The sequence below is a fragment of the Cryptomeria japonica genome, chromosome 9, assembly GCF_030272615.1.
Source record: "Cryptomeria japonica chromosome 9, Sugi_1.0, whole genome shotgun sequence".
Lineage (NCBI taxonomy): Eukaryota > Viridiplantae > Streptophyta > Pinopsida > Cupressales > Cupressaceae > Cryptomeria > Cryptomeria japonica.
The window spans coordinates 214,171,492-214,189,957 of NC_081413.1; the positions used below are offsets into that span (position 1 = coordinate 214,171,492).

Genomic DNA, 18,466 nt, shown 5'->3' on the forward strand with positions numbered 1-18,466 from the left:
AACTCCAAACTTTCAACTGGCCATGAAAAGGCAAACCCTTGGCAAATAAATTGAAAACTACTTTAATCAGCACTTAGACAAATCTAAAAAAATTGGATCAGAATTGGGTGGGGAGTGTTCTACATTATTTTGCCTTATGACCAAAATTCTTGCATTTGAAACAATATCTGGTAAAAGGATGATAGATTATAGTTATATGTGCCTTCCTTTGTGAGAATAAATTTCTGAAGATGTTCTTCTTATCCTTTTGATATGTGTTTTCCTTTGATTTGCTGCATTCTCCTTTATCACCATGGCTACTTGGATTTCCTCCTTTTGATTTTAGTTTTCTTCATAACCTAATCTTGTCTTTGTTTGAATGTGATCTTTGTCTATCAATGATATTGCTTAGAATTTCAGAGCTTTTATCAAATTTGTGGCTTGTGTTCATTTTGGTGGTTGTGTTTTCTATTTCCTTCTTTAGAGAAACAATCTCAGATTCACACTTTCTCACAATATTCTTACTTTTTCTTTAATTGTATTCTTAGCTCCTCTTCAATTCTTTTAACTTCTTCAAGTTGAATCTTGAGGTTGATGATCATTTCTTTGGACTCTTCAAGACTTTGTGATATCTTTTCTTTGGCTTCATTGCCCACTTGAAATTGTAATCCTTGTTTCGAATTTCTTTTCTTAGGCTTCTTGATTTCTCTATATGCATAATGTAGTTCTTTCTTAAGGTCCACTTCTTCATGTTAATTAGATTCTTTTGCTATATCATTTTCCCTTTTGTTCTAAACATTGTTTCATCGTATGAGTCCCAATCATCAGGATAGGTTCTTCCAAGGAATTCATCATCTATTTCCAAAATTTTCCAATAGGATCCATGAAAGAAAATTTAATAAGAGAAAAACATAGTAGGGGTTTGGGTGGTCATTTTGGTGTAAACAAAACCTTGACGTAAAAGAAAATTATAATTGGCCCAGAATGAGCAGGGATGTTCAACGCTTGGTTCAACGTCATCGGTTCTGCCAACTTTCCAAAGGAAAAAGTCAGAATATTGGATTGTATAAGCCTTTGCCTATTCATGAAAGGCCGTCAAAAGAAATAAGCATGGTTTTTTTCTTGGGTTACTAAGTACCCTATGAGGTAATGATTCTATCTTTGTTGTAGTTGATCAATTTTCCAAAATGACTCACTTTATTCCTTGCAAAAAGACAGATGATGCTTCTCATATTGCAAATTTATTCTTCAAGGAAATATTGAGGCTTCATGGTCTACCAAAAAATATAGTCTCAGATTGTGATACTAAGTTTATAAGTCATTTTTGGAGAACATTGTGCAAGAAGTTGGATACTAAACTAAATTTCAGTTCAGCCTACCACCCACAAACGAATGGGAAAACAAAATTTCTGAATAGGAATTTAGAAAATTTGTTAAGATGCTTAATTGGAAAGAGGCCTACCCAATGAGATTTAGTCTGGGCACAATCAAAGTTTGCTTACAATAATTCAATCAATAAAACTACAAAAAGCACTCCCTTTTAGAATGTTTATGGATATCATCCAAGGGAGGTCGACACCCTGTGAAGTACTACTGAAGTTAGCAAAACAGGTGCACGAGCTGAAGATTTTGCAAAATACATATATCAATTGCAGCAAGAAGTTAGAAAGAATCAGGAGAAGAGTACACAAAGATACAAGGAACATGCTGATCACCACAGAAGAAACCAAGAATTTCAAATTGGGGAACTCGTGCTAATGTATTTCAGAAAGAAGAGATTTCCTGAAGGGACTTATAATAAGTTAAAGTGGAAGAAAATTGGAGCATGCAAGGTCCTGAGAAAATTTTCAGCTAATGCCTACGAGGTCGAACTTCCGGAAGGCATTAATATTTCTACAATTTTTAATGTTCTAGATTTATTGCCTTATCATTAAGTTTCAAACCAAGACTAATGCATTGAAGATCAACAAAGGGAGTGGCTAGAGCAATTTCCTGAGAAAGAAAAGGAAGGACTCAAAGTTGTTATTGATTTCTAGATAACCAAAAGGGCACGGAATAAGAATTCAGAGAACACTGGGTCAAATGGAAAGATAGATCAATAGAAGAGGCTACCTGAATGTTTTCTTCAAATTGGGCGCTTGATGTAGGGGGAAATTTAGCATAAGTTTTCTTTTTAGCTATGTCTGCAGTAGTGGGGCAGAAGCTTATTATTTTTGTCAGGGATTCTCTTTGTTTGGGCATTTTTCCCTAGTTGATTGAGGCAGCTAGTCTAGGTTGGTAACCGCTGCTATTTTTAGGAGTTGGCTCTTTTAAAAAGATCATGCCATGCTCAAGGTAAAAAGGGTAGAACTATAAGTATCAAGGAGAGCCAAGCAGGTTTTTTGGGTATTGAGAAGAGTATTGGTGTTAGTTGTGACATTTTGTTTTTCCAGTATTATCTTGATTGCTCTAGATGTGTGTGTGACTTCTTATGCTCAGGTAGGTGATACTTTGTTGTTGTGTCTTTGAGTTTATGGTCATGTAATGGTGATTTTCTGTAATAAACATTTGCTGTCTTTTTTATAGAAATATCAGTTGTTATTTGCAATCTAATGTTATTTTCATCTGAGTTCCCTAAGTTGTCAGAGCCAACCAGCCTTCATTGGGTCCTTCACTACTAGTCTGCATCAATATTCCTTCTTTTCCATCTACTTGCCAAATGATTTGTGCATGCTTCAAATGCTGAAACAATATTGTGTTGTTTTCCTCCATAAGAAACCAACTCTGTTCATTATGTTTCCTTAATCCTTCATGTGATGATATGGTGGGAAGCTCTGTTTTGCATACTTTCTTATGAATCGAATAGGTGAGTAGGATCGCAGGAGCAACCAATCTCTCAAACCTTTCAAAATTTCTGCTCATCAACCAAGTGTGCATGCATCTTTAAGATGGTACCCAACCAGTTAGCATAGCTTTTTCTCAAAACTTAAGATTTCACCATTTGTCCTAGGTTTAGTTTTCAAATTTAGCAAGTCCAACTAAAAATTCAACTTACAAATTACTATAAAGATACGAAATCAAATTGTTTATTTCAAACTTAAACTGCAAAATATAAAATTTCTATTTTGCACTTTCTGTAATTATATGAGATGTGCTTTATTGAAATGTTTAAGGAAATGTCTTTATAATTTCATTTAAAAATTATGCATGATGCAAATTATACTTGAGACAGAACAAGAGATATAATATTGTTGTAAAAAAAAACTCAACTTCAAGATTTTTTGGGGCAGACAAATAGAAATTTTCCATTTTTGGAATTCCTTGATAATTTATATAATCTCCTTGAATAGATGCCTTTAAAAACTTGTCATATGTCACTCCTTGTGGAATGGCAGGACCAAGGTAAATGATGCTCTGCATACCAAAAAAACAAAAATACATTAACTTCATGTGTTTTCAGTTTCCAGATTAAAAAATTATAGATTTTACATATTTTATTGAGAATTTTCATGGCTAAGAGGAAGAAAAAAGGATCTTGTATTTTATTTCAAGAACAAGAGAATTACATCAGTAACATGGTTTTTAAACCAAAAAATAATTATGGAATCAAAGAAAACTATTCAAAATTATTTATACAAGAAAAATGAATAGATTTTTTTATCAAATATTGCATGAAAACAAGATTATATATTTTTATATCTGCAGGTTACAACTTTAAAGTTTAAACCCTTCCAATGTCAACCAATTTGAGTCCTACAAAACCCAGTCATATCGTTAGATATAAGTATAGTACTATAATCAAACAACTAAATCTCTTCAACATATTATGCAATGTAATTTTTCTATGGAAGCCTATTTCCTTCAACCATGAACTATAATTTTCCAGCCTGAACAGCCAATGGCTGATTGGCTCTAAAGTTCACCTCTTAGGAGAGGCCATGGTCTCATTTGGGAGAAATTCATACCACAATCCAGAACTGGTGTTTTATCTATAAGAAATAACTACAAGCATTTATATACTGTAATGCAAAGATAATTACAAGGCACAAAATTACCAAGAAAGAGAATTGATATTATCTCGAAATGGACAAGCCACCACATATCTCTTTCTCAGTGGGTGAAATTCACGAACCAAGTTTGAATGCACGATTTTGTTCTAAGGGACAAAAATTGTTAAAAATTACATGGAGATAGTGAAACCACAGTTTTGGTCTACAAAGTCAAAAGAGCAAAATTAAAAAACTGGAAAAACGAATAGAGGAAAGCAGAAGTATAACTTTGGTCTAGAGTTTGTGAAATTGACAAAATAACATTTATTATAGTGTTAGACTAAGTGGGAAAGAGCATAATTTTAAAAAAAAACGTAAGGGTCCAAAAAAGGCAAATTTGGTTTACACAGTGGAAAAGATAAGAGGCAACAGAGGGCAAGTTTGATATATAACGGAAAAAAAAAGCGAATTTACTAAAGAAGGCTTGAGAAGGGTAAATTCAGTCTAGAGAGTGCAAATGGAGAAACTGGAAAAAATTACAAAAGAAAAGTGTAACAAGGACATGAGGAGAGTGGAAGCGTGATTTTGGTTTAGAGGAGACAAAAGTATGAAATGGACATGAAGAGAGAAAAAGTGTGATTTTGGTCTCAGAATGTAAGTGAACAAAATTGCAAAATTGACACAAGGATTTTGAAAATGAGACCTTTGCTCTAGGTGGTTTATTAAAAAGAATTCAAATTTTCAAAATACAAAAAAGAAAAAAATAGAGTGAACGTGAAATTTAGATCTTTAATTCTTAAGATTGTGAAATTGCAAAAGTAACATCAACGCATTGAAAGCATCATTTTGTTCTTGATAAGTGAAGATGAGAAAAATACATAAATAACAAAGGAAACCCAAAAATGCAATATTAGTTTGGGAAGTGAAAGATAAAATTTAGATACTTCTAAATGTGTTATTGAATTAAGAGATCAATTTGTTTTCTGTGGTCACTAAAATAAATCAAATTTTCCTTTATATTCAGAAAACAGAAAATTGGGATGTATGTGATCCCTAAATGTGAGTGTTTACGGTATGTGCAAGGATTTGTAACTACCAGTATAATCCTAGAAGGATGTCTAGTATTAAAGTGGTGTCTCCTTGTTCAATGGAGGAGATAGGGAGATGGAAATCTCTAGTGCATTAGCAGGCTGACTCAAGGGAGGCTTCCAGTTTGCAATAACAGTAGATTTAGGTGAGGGAATTCCTGCAACAGTGGAGGATTTGTGTGAGAGATCTTGGAATGGAAAACCTTAAAGAGTGAAGGAAAGGCTTTGGAGTGATCTATGAAATCTTTGATACGAGGGAGAGGAAGAGAGGGAGAGAGAGAGAGAGAGAAGATGGACTTCAACAATGAGGGATTTTTAGATTTGCAGCCATGAAGGAAATGCAGGGATGTGATGGAAAGCTGAAACTTAGTATGCATCCTTGCAGAGAAAACTATGTGTTTTCCAAGAGAGGAACGTATTGAAAAAAGGGGAATTCAAGCCATAAAAACTGTTTTAAATCAACTATGAGATCCGAAAACACTCTGAAAATTAGGGTTCCAATGATTGTTGGGACCTAAAGTTAAAATTTGGACTTGGACATGACTGTAATTAGGGTTCCAATGGTTGTTGAGACCTAAAGTTAAAATTTGAGCTAAGGTGGCCCTAGCAATCTAGAAAGGACAACTAACTATTAACATATATTTGAAATTCATTTTAATGAATAGCTCAATGATAGTAAAGTGTTATTAATAAGTTGAGTGTCATATTCTATTACTCTATCTATATACTTTGTTATTTCTATTTACTACTACAAGTATTAGTCTTATCAACGATGGAGTAAACATCTATCAAACAACAGCACAACCAAACAAATGATTTCAAGAGATGTGAACCGATGTGCCTCTTGGATCTTATTCTTGGAAACTATTGTTAACAACTATTTAATATTCATTATAATGAATAACTGCATGATATTAAAGTGTTGCTAGTATGCTGAATGTCATCTTCAAATATTTTCTTAATTATCAAGAAAGGGAAGAATTCAAAGAAAGAAAACTTACTGAAATAAGAAGCAGAAATATCATAGTAATCAAGAATAGACAGTAAAATAAGATCTGATCAATGAAACACTATTCGCTTACCAATTCCTTTTCATCTTTAGAAACTATAATTTTGACATAAAATTGAAGAGTTGGTTGTTGAAGTGCAAATGTACGATACCTTCAAAACACAAAGAGAAAGCTTAGTTTTTTTCATAGAGATTAGGTCCATCTTGTTCATATTTTTTGATGCCAATTACACAAACATCTAATAAATATTTTCCAACCACTTGCATAAGAACTCTAATCTTTAATGCATATAACCAAGTCAATGCTTAATGAAAGAACAAGATCTATTTTCCTTTTTACAAGTTCTAGTAATAAATTTAAGCTATTGATTTTTTCCTATACTACATCTTTTTAGGCTTCTAAAGTTGCCACTAATTGGAACATGTGTTTTAGGAAGCCTGCATCAAATGGGATAGAAACCTTTGACGTTTCAAATATATCTCATATCTTGAAACTCAAGTAATTAAACTTTCTATTCATGTGCAGCTCACGTTTCCTAATAGCATTAGAATTTTAAAACGCAAAAATTTCTTACTTTTATGCCTCTATTTTATTATTTGTATTAAGAGCTTCCATGTATTGCTTAAAATTAGGTCAATCATCCTTACTATCAAACTATTTGGATATTACTCTATTTCTATGGCTTCTTGAATTTTCCATTCCTCATTATGGTCAACTTTAGCTAGCAACCTATAGTTCTCCATGTATTTATTACCATTTTGGAGGGTTACAGCTTGATTGCCAACCATACAAACTTATGTGACTTTCATTGACATTTTATAGTCTGATATTTGATGTTCATGTTGCCATTTTGTCACATCAGCTATTGTATTTTTCCCAGCAGCTAAGTCACAAGGTTTGCCAAATTAACGCCACGAAATTCAAAATTCGATGAAGTTTAAATTATGACTTAAAAAATTAGATAAATTCGCCTAAATTCGTATGGCCAATGGGCATAGTTTTTTGTTTAATATAAAATGTTTTTTAGGCTTTTCTAAGGTTGATGTTTCGCAAGTGTCATATGTGGGTTGGGTCGAAATGAGGCTAGAATGGAATCATTAGATGTTGGATCTAAGGCCATTGTACTAGAAGAACTATTGGCCAAGTGTTGCGGATGTACCAAGATATGTGTTGTGGAACAAAATCTAACTGATAATAGAATCTCTTGCTGTAATGGAGAGTTGTTGATCTTTGTCTTGCTGCACCCAACAATCGCCATAGAGAGGAGACATTCCAGCAAGCACTCTTGATTACAGATTTCTGAATCCCCATCCAATAATCGATCCCAATGATTATTTATTACAAAATAGCAAGGATGAATGGGATTAGTCGATTTATGACCCACCCAACAACTAGTTCTGGATGTGAATAATTGAAACAATATATATTGTACCCACCTGCTAATGAGATAGAAGGAGAAGATTTTAATTTTTTGATTTTGTTTTGATTTTAATTTTCTTTTTCCAAATAAAATTTAGTATTTTTATATTTTATGTTTTAAGCCACATCGATTTGTATACTAATAATATTTAAATTAAATTTTTAAAAGTATTTATATTATAATGTTTTTAATGTATTCAAATTTAACATAATATTATTTTATTTTTATAAATTTATTGGTTATATTTGAAAAAAAATTATATAAGGCAAATTTAATCATGATTTTTTTCCGAACATTTTCTCCTTTTTATTTCATATTAGAGATAGAGTACAAAAACACATTACATTATGAGGATCATTTGGCAACTTTTTCTCCTTTCCGAACTTCATATGAATTTTATTGTTGCTGAACACGAACTCTAACTTGAACCTTGTGGCATAGCCCAGCAATTTGCGGTGTCATTTTCATGTTTTCAATTGATGTTGTGATCACTATCATAAATATTTCCATCTCGAATCCCTATTTTAGGGTTTACATCATTGTACATTCATAGATCTGCAAGTAAAACTTATGAGATTGAACATCTATATGATTGATATATTGTTTGAGTTGCAAGTGAGGGTTTACATCAGCACATAAGGGTTTGTTTCATAAGTTTCTAGTCACTTGTTTCAGTTTTCAGTTTTCTATTATAGTTCTATCTAGTTTAAAATTTTTGAAAAAAACCACAAAAAAAAGAAAAATATAAAATTATAATTTAGTGATCATAGTTGGACTACTCGCGACTCAGCTTGACTCGCCAAGCCCCTAGGGCAAAACTCGGGAAAAACTTGGGAAAAACTCGAAAAAACTCGACGAAAAACTCGGCAAATTAAAAACATGCTTAAATTTAATAAAAAATGCATTTTTTTTGCAAAATTGTAATGTCCCCTACTTGATCTATTTCAATATACTAAAATTGATTGATATTCTTCAATTAGTTATTAACAAGTTCTTATTTATTTTCCTCATTAAATGATTAATTTCATTATTCATGGATCTTAATATAGATATCGGACCCTGCTACTACTTCAATTTTAAGGGAGAAGGGTCCATGTATGTTACCAAAGCGCTTAGAGACCAAATACAATAGGTTCCCTCAAAGTTTACAGATCCAAGCCCTTACCTATCTTGGGTCTATACCCTCAAGGCTTATGGGTCGCTAATCCCCACCCTATCTTGGGACTTAACCTATTGCTTGGATTTAGATTGCCCCTCTTGGAAAATCTCATCCCCATCTTCTTAAATACTAATAGTTATAACATGATTTAGACTATAAGTACACTAACTTCTCATGTATAATAAATATATATGAAATTAAGTATGATTATTGTACATATTGCAGTCTATATTAGTATTACTATTAAATTCTGCATAACAACATTATCAGGCTTCGTATATTAAGCATATATATTCAACACATCCCCATGCATACCACCAAGAACAAAGATGCTACTGCCTGTAACTTGATACTAGTTCTGATCTGATCCAATGCATGGTGATGTTGCTGGATGCTTTGATTCCTTTCCTTTATATCTCTCAATGTGAGGGAAAGGTCACACCTCTTCATCATGCACGCCCTTTGGAAAAAGGCACATCCTTTCACCATTAGCACCTTTTGAAAGAGTGCAACTCTTCATTATTTCTGCCCTTTGAAAGGGACATAACCTTTCATAATCAGGTCTGCACTTCTTATTTAAATCAGATGTGCACTTCTTATTTCCAAATTCTTCCCCCCTCAAATGAGTTTCTCTTCTCCCTTTTATATCTCACGTTTGAGGGAGTCACATCTTATCATTTCGTGCCTTTTGACCTTTCATTAGCTTTAATCAAATTTTAATTATATTTAATTATATTCTTTTATATTTTTATTTTAATTTTTATATTTATTCTTTTGTATTTTAATTTTTTTATTATTTATTATTAAATTATATTTCAAAGTAGGGACATTACAAAATTTTAATGAGAAGATGTGTAATGTTCCCTTGCCAATATATGACAAAATGGAGAGTGTGCGGGTGTGACTGTACGGTGAAGGTGAGAGTGTACGGTGGAGGTGACCTGTGAGTGTGCTATGTACGGTGAGGGTGTGGAACCATACGATGCAAATGAGAGTGTACGGTGGGGATGTAGGAGATGATGTACAGTGGGGATGTAGAAGATGGTGTACGGTGGGGAAGGTGTAGGTGGTGAGAGGTGTATGGTGGAGGTATGTGTTGTGCATTGCAAACGCTCCCTGTCGCTGACAGGGTCCCCCTTTTTTTTGAGGGCCCTTTTCCGTCTTCGCCCTATTGAGTTCCGCGCAAAGTATCTCGTGTCCTTCCGAGCGAGCCCGCAATTAGTCCGTAAGATCATACTTGCAAAACTCGGCGAGCAATTCAAAAACTCGCGAGTAATCGCGATCCAAAATGCTGCGCGAGTTAATCGCGGAAATACTCGGGCCGATTTTTTTATATACTCGCTGCGATTTTTTTGGCAAATAATCGCCGTTAATGGCCAAAACCCGCCCGAAATGCGGCACAAAATGCGAGAAAAATGCGACTTAAGTCGCAGGCAAAAAAAAAACCGAAGTCTTTATTCCATTTCGCGGCTTGCGCGACTCCGGAAGGCAAAAAACGCCACGCGATTTGCATAGGGTTTGCATTTGCACGCACGACCAGGTATCTTTTTGTATTGTTTTATTTCGAATACACAGTCATTTTGACTGTGTAATACACAGTCATTTGAAATGACTGTGTATTACACAGTCAAAATGATTGTATTGTTTGCATTTGCACGCACGACCAGGTATCTTTTTGTATTGTTTTATTTCGAATACACAGTCATTTTGACTGTGTAATACACAGTCATTTGAAATGACTGTGTATTACACAATCAAAATGACTGTATTGTTTGCATTTGCACGCACGACCAGGTATCTTTTTGTATTGTTTTATTTCGAATACACAGTCATTTTGACTGTGTAATACACAGTCATTTGAAATGACTGTGTATTACACAGTCAAAACGACTGTATTGTTTGCATTTGCACGCACGACCAGGTATCTTTTTGTATTGTTTTATTTCGAATGACTAAGACTGTGTAATACACAGTCATTTGAAAATGACTATGTATTACACAGTCTTAGTCATTTCAAATGACTGTGTATTACACAGTCACAGTCATTTCAAATGACTGTGTAATACACAATCATTAGTAATTACAATTTACAGTCATTTCAAATGACTGTGTATTACACAGTCATCAGTCATTTGAAAATGACTGTGTATTACACAGTCACAGTCATTTCAAATGACTGTGTAATACACAGTCATTTCAAAATGACTGTGTAATACACAGTCATTTCAAAATGACTGTGTAATACACAATCATTTCAAAATGACTGTGTATTACACAGTCACAGTCATTTCAAATGACTGTGTAATACACAGTCATTTCAAATTTTCAAATGACTGTGTATTACACAGTCATCATTACACAATCACAGTCATTTCAATTTTCAAATGACTGTGTAATACACAGTCATTTCAAATTTTCAAATGACTGTGTATTACACAGTCATCATTACACAGTCACAGTCATTTCAAATGACTGTGTATTACACAGTCACAGTCATTTCAATTTTCAAATGACTGTGTAATACACAGTCATTTCAAATTTTCAAATGACTGTGTATTACACAGTCATCATTACACAGTCACAGTCATTTCAAATTCAAATGACTGTGTAATACACATTCATTTTCAAATGATTGTGTATTACACAGTCATCAATCATTTGAAATGACTGTGTAATACACAGTCATTTCCAAATGACTGTGTATTACACAGTCATTTTCAAATGACTGTGTAATACACAGTCATTACAGTCATTTCAAATGAGAAATGACTGTGTATTACACAGTCATTTTCAAATGACTGTGTAATACACAGTCATTACAGTCATTTCAAAATTTCAAATGACTGATGACTGTGTAATACACAGTCATTTTCAAATTTTGAAATGACTGTGTAATACATAGTCATTTTCAAATGACTGATGACTGTGTAATACATTAATCATTAATGTACATTGTAATTAATGACTGTGTATTACACAATCAATTGTGAAATACTCATAGTCATTTGAAAATTGAAATGACTGTCAACTGTGTAATGTCAATGTGTATTAAAGTATTTGATTTAAATTTAAATTTGAAGTTAAAAACTTAAAAAAATACACAACCAATTAAAAATTTTAATTTTAGAGAGTCATCTATTAATAGATGACTGTAAATAAAATACAGTTATACAGTCATTGTAATTTTTGGATGTTTGTGATTTTTTTTGGTAACAATGTTATTTATCTCTAAATGTTGCCTCTCTTTTGCTAGGTTCTTTTCCACATCTTTTTGAAAGAAAATGGATTCAGCTTCTACAGTTAAAGTTGGTGGCAAAAAGAGAGACCCTTGTTGGAAACATGGGAGACCAGGTCCAAAACGAGGAGATGTTTTTTGCAACCATTGCAAAAAAATTGTAAAAGGTGGCATTAATAGGTTCAAATATCACCTTGCAAAAATTCAATGCCGAGATACCACAAGCTGTACGGAATGTACTGAAGAGGCTATGAGAGATGCAATAGCAACGCTTGAAGCATATGATCAAAGGAAGGCAACAAAAAAGAGAACAGCAGAGGCAATGGTAGCCCCAAGGGCAGATTTGAGTTCCATGGGGTCACATACAGATGTGGGGACATCTGGTTCTTCCCTTGGGCCACGGATACGAGCAAAGGGAACTTTGGACAGCAACATGGAAAACTTCTTTATTCCACGTAACACTCCTAGTGCACAACCTGGATTGCTTGGCACTGCATGGAATAAAGAGGCTCACCAACAAGCCAAGGTGGCGTGTGCTAGATTTTTTATCTACAACGATGTTCCGTTCAATGCTATTTCTAGTCCATCTTGGGACCAATTGGTCACCGCGTTGACTGTGGCAGGTAAGGGGTTCAAATCCCCAAGCCGTTACGAGGTAAGTGGACCGTTATTGCAGGATGAGGTCCAAAACACTCATGCATTAGTGGAAGAGCAAAGGACTATTTGGGAAAAGAATGGCTGCACCATTCTTTCTGATGGATGGACAGATGGTAGGAACAGGACACTCATCAACTTTCTAGTTGCTTCAGGAGGACAGTTAGTATTTTTAAAATCAATTGATGCCTCCAATGAAGTGAAGAATGCGGAGACCTTGTGCAACATGTTGGATGAAGTGGTGATGGATGTGGGAGTGCAGAATGTCATCCAAGTTGTGACTGATAATGCAGCTGCATATGTCGCAGCCGGCAAACTTCTAATGGCTAGACATCCGACATTATTTTGGAGCCCTTGTGCTGCCCATTGTCTTGACTTGCTCCTTGAGGACATAGGGAAACTAAGTTGGGTAAAGAAAGTGGTTGAAGATGGAAGGAATATCACCAAATACATCTACAATCACACATGGGTCCTGAATCTTATGTGAGAGCACACTGAAGGTAAGGATCTTGTGCGGTCGGGGGTCACACGCTTTGCTACCAATTTCCTCACCTTGCAGAGCATACTTGCTACATTGCCCAACCTGAAGCGGATGTTCGTGAGTGAAAGATGGTTGGGGAGTCCTTATGCTACAAAGCCTGAAGCAGAGAAGGTTGTGATTGCCATTTTTGATACTAATTTTGCCAAGATAGTGGAGGAGATCATCAATGTAAGTTTTGAAACTTTAATTGATGATTTATTATTTAATTTTCTAATATTTCAATCTGCTGATTTTGTTAGATTTTTTATATCTAGGTGTCAGAACCGTTGGTGAGGGTGCTACGAATGGTGGATGGGGATCATAACTCCATGGGGTATCTATATGAGGCCATGGATAAGGCCAAAGAGGCGATTCAACACTTGTATGGGTCAAACAAGACCAAGTATGAACCCATATGGCGCATAATTGATCGGAGGTGGAACCATCAACTCCACCAACATATTCATGCTGCTGCCTACTTCTTGAATCCCAAGTTTTTTTACTCTCCGAGTTTCAGAGCAGATGCAGAGGTTAGAATTGGCCTTGACACATGCATTCGGAGATTAGTTGATGATGAGATCCTTCGAGACCTGATACTTGATGAGTTGCAGAGTTATAAGAAGGCCTTAGGGGAATTGTTTTCTTCACCTGATTGCAAACGTAGGAGAGCCACCTTACGACCAGGTAAAAAAAAACATATGTTTAATTTTTACCATTTATTTCTCTCTTTAAGATTATTGAAATCTTTACAAGTTATAAATCACATTTTGTATCCTTGCAGATTTGTGGTGGGAAGATTATGGTGCCACAACGCCTAATCTTCAAAAGCTTGCCATCCGCATATTATCACAGCCTTGTAGTGCTTCTGGTTGTGAGCGCAACTGGAGTGTTTTTGAGAACATCCACACAAAAAAGCGCAATAGGTTGACTCAACAACGCTTGAATGATCTTGTCTATGTGCGGTACAACATTCGATTACATGAGAAGAAGGTGCTAGGGCAAGATTCACGTGAAGCACTTGACTTGGATGACATTGATCCATATGCAGCAGAATGGGTTGCTTCTCCTGATGATGTTGATAATGATTTGGATCCATTCCTTACTAATGAGCAGCTGAGTGAGTTGGAGAGGGCAGGAGAGGAATGGGATGCGGAAGTGGCAGCACGTGAGGAGGAGCAGGAGGTTGATCATGCAGCAGAGGCACCTGTTAGTGTTGAGGATGTTGCCACTACTTCAGCACCACCCACCCAGCGGCCACAATCTGTTTTGAGCTTTAGTCGTAGACGCAATTTATGATTTCTTATTTTCATTGATACCAAACTTTGAACTTGATATGTAATCAGAATTTCAGAGGTTCTTGTTTTGTGGTCTATGACTCTATAACTCTATGAGGCTGTCACTATGATACGTTGATATGTATTGAACTCTTATACATATGTTGCACTTGGTTTTTGGTTTATGCTATGATACTTGCATTTGTTGCTATGTATTACCAAAAAAATTTGATTTATATATCATGGAAATCATATATGTTATACAAATTTGGTGTAAATGTGTGTTTTTGAATTATATATAAAAAAAAAATGTATTTTCAAATGTTCGATAAAGTTGCCGAGTTTTGCCGAGTTTTTTGCCGAGTTTTGGCGAGTCCCGAGTTTTTAAAATTTTTTGGCCTTGCCAAGTTATTGCAAAATCCGAGTTTTTCATCTTTGCGTAAGATGATGATGTTGAGCGAAGAAGCCTACGAAGCTATGAGGTCAATTGAGCCCTCGGGCACAAATTCCAAGAGATTGTTCAAGCTTGTGAAATTGCCTTAAATAGGCGTGGGATGATGGAAGCTGGCGAAGTTCGCCAAGAAAGGGACAACACATTTGAAGGTCGCATGAGGACCCAAAGATGCCAATTTTTGCATGAGAATAATGGGAGACATTACATGATGTTTTTAGAAGTTTGCACGATTTGTATGAATGACGATTATCGCCATCCAGAAGGTAAAGGAGGGGCGAGAGCCTTAAACACGCCCAAGTGCCAAAGCTTGCACCTTTCAGCCTTAAGGCCGAAATTCGGACCCTTTAAGTGAAATGTTAGAAAGTAAAAAAAATTGGCAAAAAGGCCAAAAGGGCCGAAATTCGGACCCTTTAAGTAAAATGTTAGAAAAAAAAAAAAATTGGCAAAAGGGCCAAAAGAGCCGAAATTCGGACCTTTAAATTAAAATGTTAAAAGGCAAAGTTGGCAAAGTTGTCAAAAGGTCCAAAATTCTCACAACACCTAAATTGCGAAATTTTCAAACCCCCCTAAATCTGCCGAAGTTGGCAAAATGCTTATTATCGCCGAAACTCGCATTTTAGGAGATAGGAGCGAAGTTTGAAGTTTGACGAACTACGCCCAATCGCCGAAAATCGCGGTTTCTTCACAAGTTTAAACATTGGCAAATAGGGCCAAAGTGCCGCACTTTGCAGACGCACTCCAAAGCTCCGAAATTCGCCATACAAGGGTGAAGTGCGTGGAAGGGAAAGTTTTTCAGATTGCCAAAAGAGATGCGTGGAAGGTGAAGCTTGCAAACCCCCCCCCCCCAAAAATCGGCAAAACTCCCGAAAAATCGTGACGATGGTAGGTAGTTCAAAGTTTAAGCTCGCAAAGGCAACTGGAAGTTCGAAGTTTACATACCAAGGAGAAGTCGCGATTTAGGTAAACTTTGCAAATCATATGAAAGCTCCGTGGATCGCGATTATTGCTAAGTGTTAGGGTTTCGAAGTTTTCAAATCCTTCAAGAATGTCGAAGTTCGGAGGCTATAGCGAAGTTATAAATTAGTAAAACTTGCAAAAGGTTCTAAAACCCTGAATTTTCCAATAGGGCGTGAGTCGCATTTTTTTTTAAGAGGCGTAAAAAAATCAAAAGTCAAACATCACAATCATGCCAAACTTCCCTTTCCATCCGCGAAAATCTCACCAAGAAACAACAACGCAGAAGTGTGGAGGTAGGAGCTTTCGCAGATCACCCAAGTTTGAAGCCATAAAGAGAAAACACGCAAGGTAAAATAACGCTAAAGTAAGCCCTTTCAAACATTCAAGTTCAATTACCATTTCGCCCAAGGTAAAAATCACTAAGTCTAAAATTCAACTGCAAGCTCTTTTCAAACCATGGGCGTGAAAATTTGAATTAAAAGAGTTAACCGTAAAATTCAAATCGAAGGCTTCTCCACCCGGAAGTTGGAATTTGTTCCGACAGGGCAAATCATGCAAATTCTCGCCATTCATTTTCACTAGGTAAGTGTGCTTCATCTCTCTTGATCATCTAAAGTATTTGCAAATTGGATAGATGTGTGTGCGAAAAATCTGATTAAAATGCTTAAGTCTTGAAAATCGCATCTTTCCGTTTATAAGGCATCATGCAAAGCAATCGAAATCAGAATTTACTCCTAAGAATTAACCAGAAATTGCATTTTCAAACTTAGGAAAATTTCTCAAGCTTTGTCCATTTTGAAAATTGATCCTGAAAATGCCTAAGTATAAATCCGTAGTCAAAAGCTTCATAAATACTTATGTTTAAATCAATTAAGCTTTTAGTTAACAGAATCATGTTGTTCTTCTAATTCGGTTTTTGAATTAATCCTGGTATGCTGGTATATCCTTTATCTAACCCACTTTACTTCCTTTTTATCTCCTCGTAATCTGCATCCGGCTGTGCAGGATAAATGCCTAAATCAGCGGTAGAATCATCAAAGACACCTACTACAGCCGAGACATCGCAAGCATCCAAATCAGATATCGCTCGCAAAGTCGAAAGGATGAATTATCAGTATCAAAGAGGGGGACTGAGGGAGTCAAAAGTTCAGAGTGTCTGGGACAGTGTCGATGATACTGACCTGGGCCATATTGATATCCAAGATTTCAGGAATCGAGTCTTCTCCCCTAATGCCTATGGCAGTCCTAGACAGATGGTGGAAAGTGGCATCGCCCAAGCGGCGGGATTTCCTCCAGCAGTGCAAAACTATGAGTTAGTAGTAGAAGCTGCCCGACATTACCAGCCAGGTTCCAGATTGGTGCTCCTCGAGAACATGACCCTCGCTAACTTCACTCTTGAGGCCATTGGCGACGCATTTGACATTCCCTTTCCAAACAACCCTATAGCAACAACTATGGACGAAGCACAGGAGGTGTATGATATGAATCCCGCCAGATGCAGAACATTGATAAATGAAGAGTGGTACAAAGAAAGAAGACCTCCAAGCATCAGAATTGGGAAAAAGAACCCAAGAAGCGACTTTCACAATGAGCATGGGGACATGGTCACATTGCTCAGCAGGGTTATGAGACTCCCCAAATCCAACTACTTTGAAGAATGGATGTTTTACTTCACAGAGCAGGTCTTCGCTGGGAAATCCAAGTTTGACTGGGCCCAGATCATAAGCGACAACATCCACACTCAGCTGATTGAACTTGAAGCAAAGAAGTACTTCACTATGACCTTCTATTTGGTCTACATGTTCGCCAAGAACCAGCCACTGCCAGGTTTAATAATGAAAGGTCAAATTGGGAATGGACCTGATCAAGTAAAAGTATACGATTGTTACCCACAGCTACACTATCAGGATGTAGCTCAAAGAGAAAAGAACAACCCGTCCTATGCGGTTGGTCAGTATGAGTGCATCAATGACGCCTTCACAATGCGCCTGGTCAGGCTAATGCAGGGAGGATTACACATAAGGCTCTCAGAGCAAGCTACTGTTCTGGTACAGAGATATGGGGCCTGGTTCATCCAATTCCCAAGGTTCTCCTACATCCGGATAGCTGGCTTTGAGGGTGCCCCTCTTTGGCTTCTGTGGTACCCAACCGACAAAATAGTTCTTATGGAGGTCGCTAGGCAGTCACGTCCGATCGATAGCTTACTCAGAGACAGGAAGCTAACAGGATATACATTCCCCATAATTATAGGCAACCAGGATGTCCATCTAAAGACCCCATCCCAGGCAAAGGAATCCTTCGCAGAGCTAGCCTCTTATGGCCTACAAGAGCATTTTCCAAGGAAATGCTTTGATCACAACAATCTGGCAAAGAGAGCCTATGGCAGGCGGTACAGAGCAAAGGAGTCAGTTGAAGATTATTGGAAAAACTGCTCTGATGACTATGAGGTCCGAAGGCATGAATATTCTAGGCTGAGTGTGCAGCAAATGCGACTCTATGAATATCGCCGGGTCCCAGATCAACTCACAGATTCAGGAAATTGTCTACAAGTCCGGGAATTTGAGGCAGTAAGGCATCTTTTGCCAGGCATTGATTGGTCGCAAGACCCAATCACTGATTTTGAGGCAGTTATGGCAGCCCCAGCAAGATATACAAACCAATGGTTGCATCAACAGATTGAGCGACTAATTCATGAAGGAGTCCAGTTCACCTACCACTTAATGGGTAGCCTTGATTCTCAGTCCTCCG

The 18,466-nt window shown here is 36.3% G+C and overlaps 1 protein-coding gene across 1 annotated transcript in view; it reads right to left on the minus strand.

The window, feature by feature from the left end:
• Nucleotides 1–18,466, minus strand: part of LOC131044535 (protein HAPLESS 2) — a 348,241-nt gene that overhangs the window by 205,564 nt on the left and 124,211 nt on the right. The window contains exons 7-8 of the mRNA XM_057977882.2: nucleotides 6,118–6,196; nucleotides 3,229–3,372 (exon numbers count right to left, since the gene is read on the minus strand). Of these exons, the coding sequence (XP_057833865.2) occupies nucleotides 3,229–3,372; nucleotides 6,118–6,196 (223 nt within the window). The remainder of the gene's footprint in view (nucleotides 1–3,228; nucleotides 3,373–6,117; nucleotides 6,197–18,466) is intronic.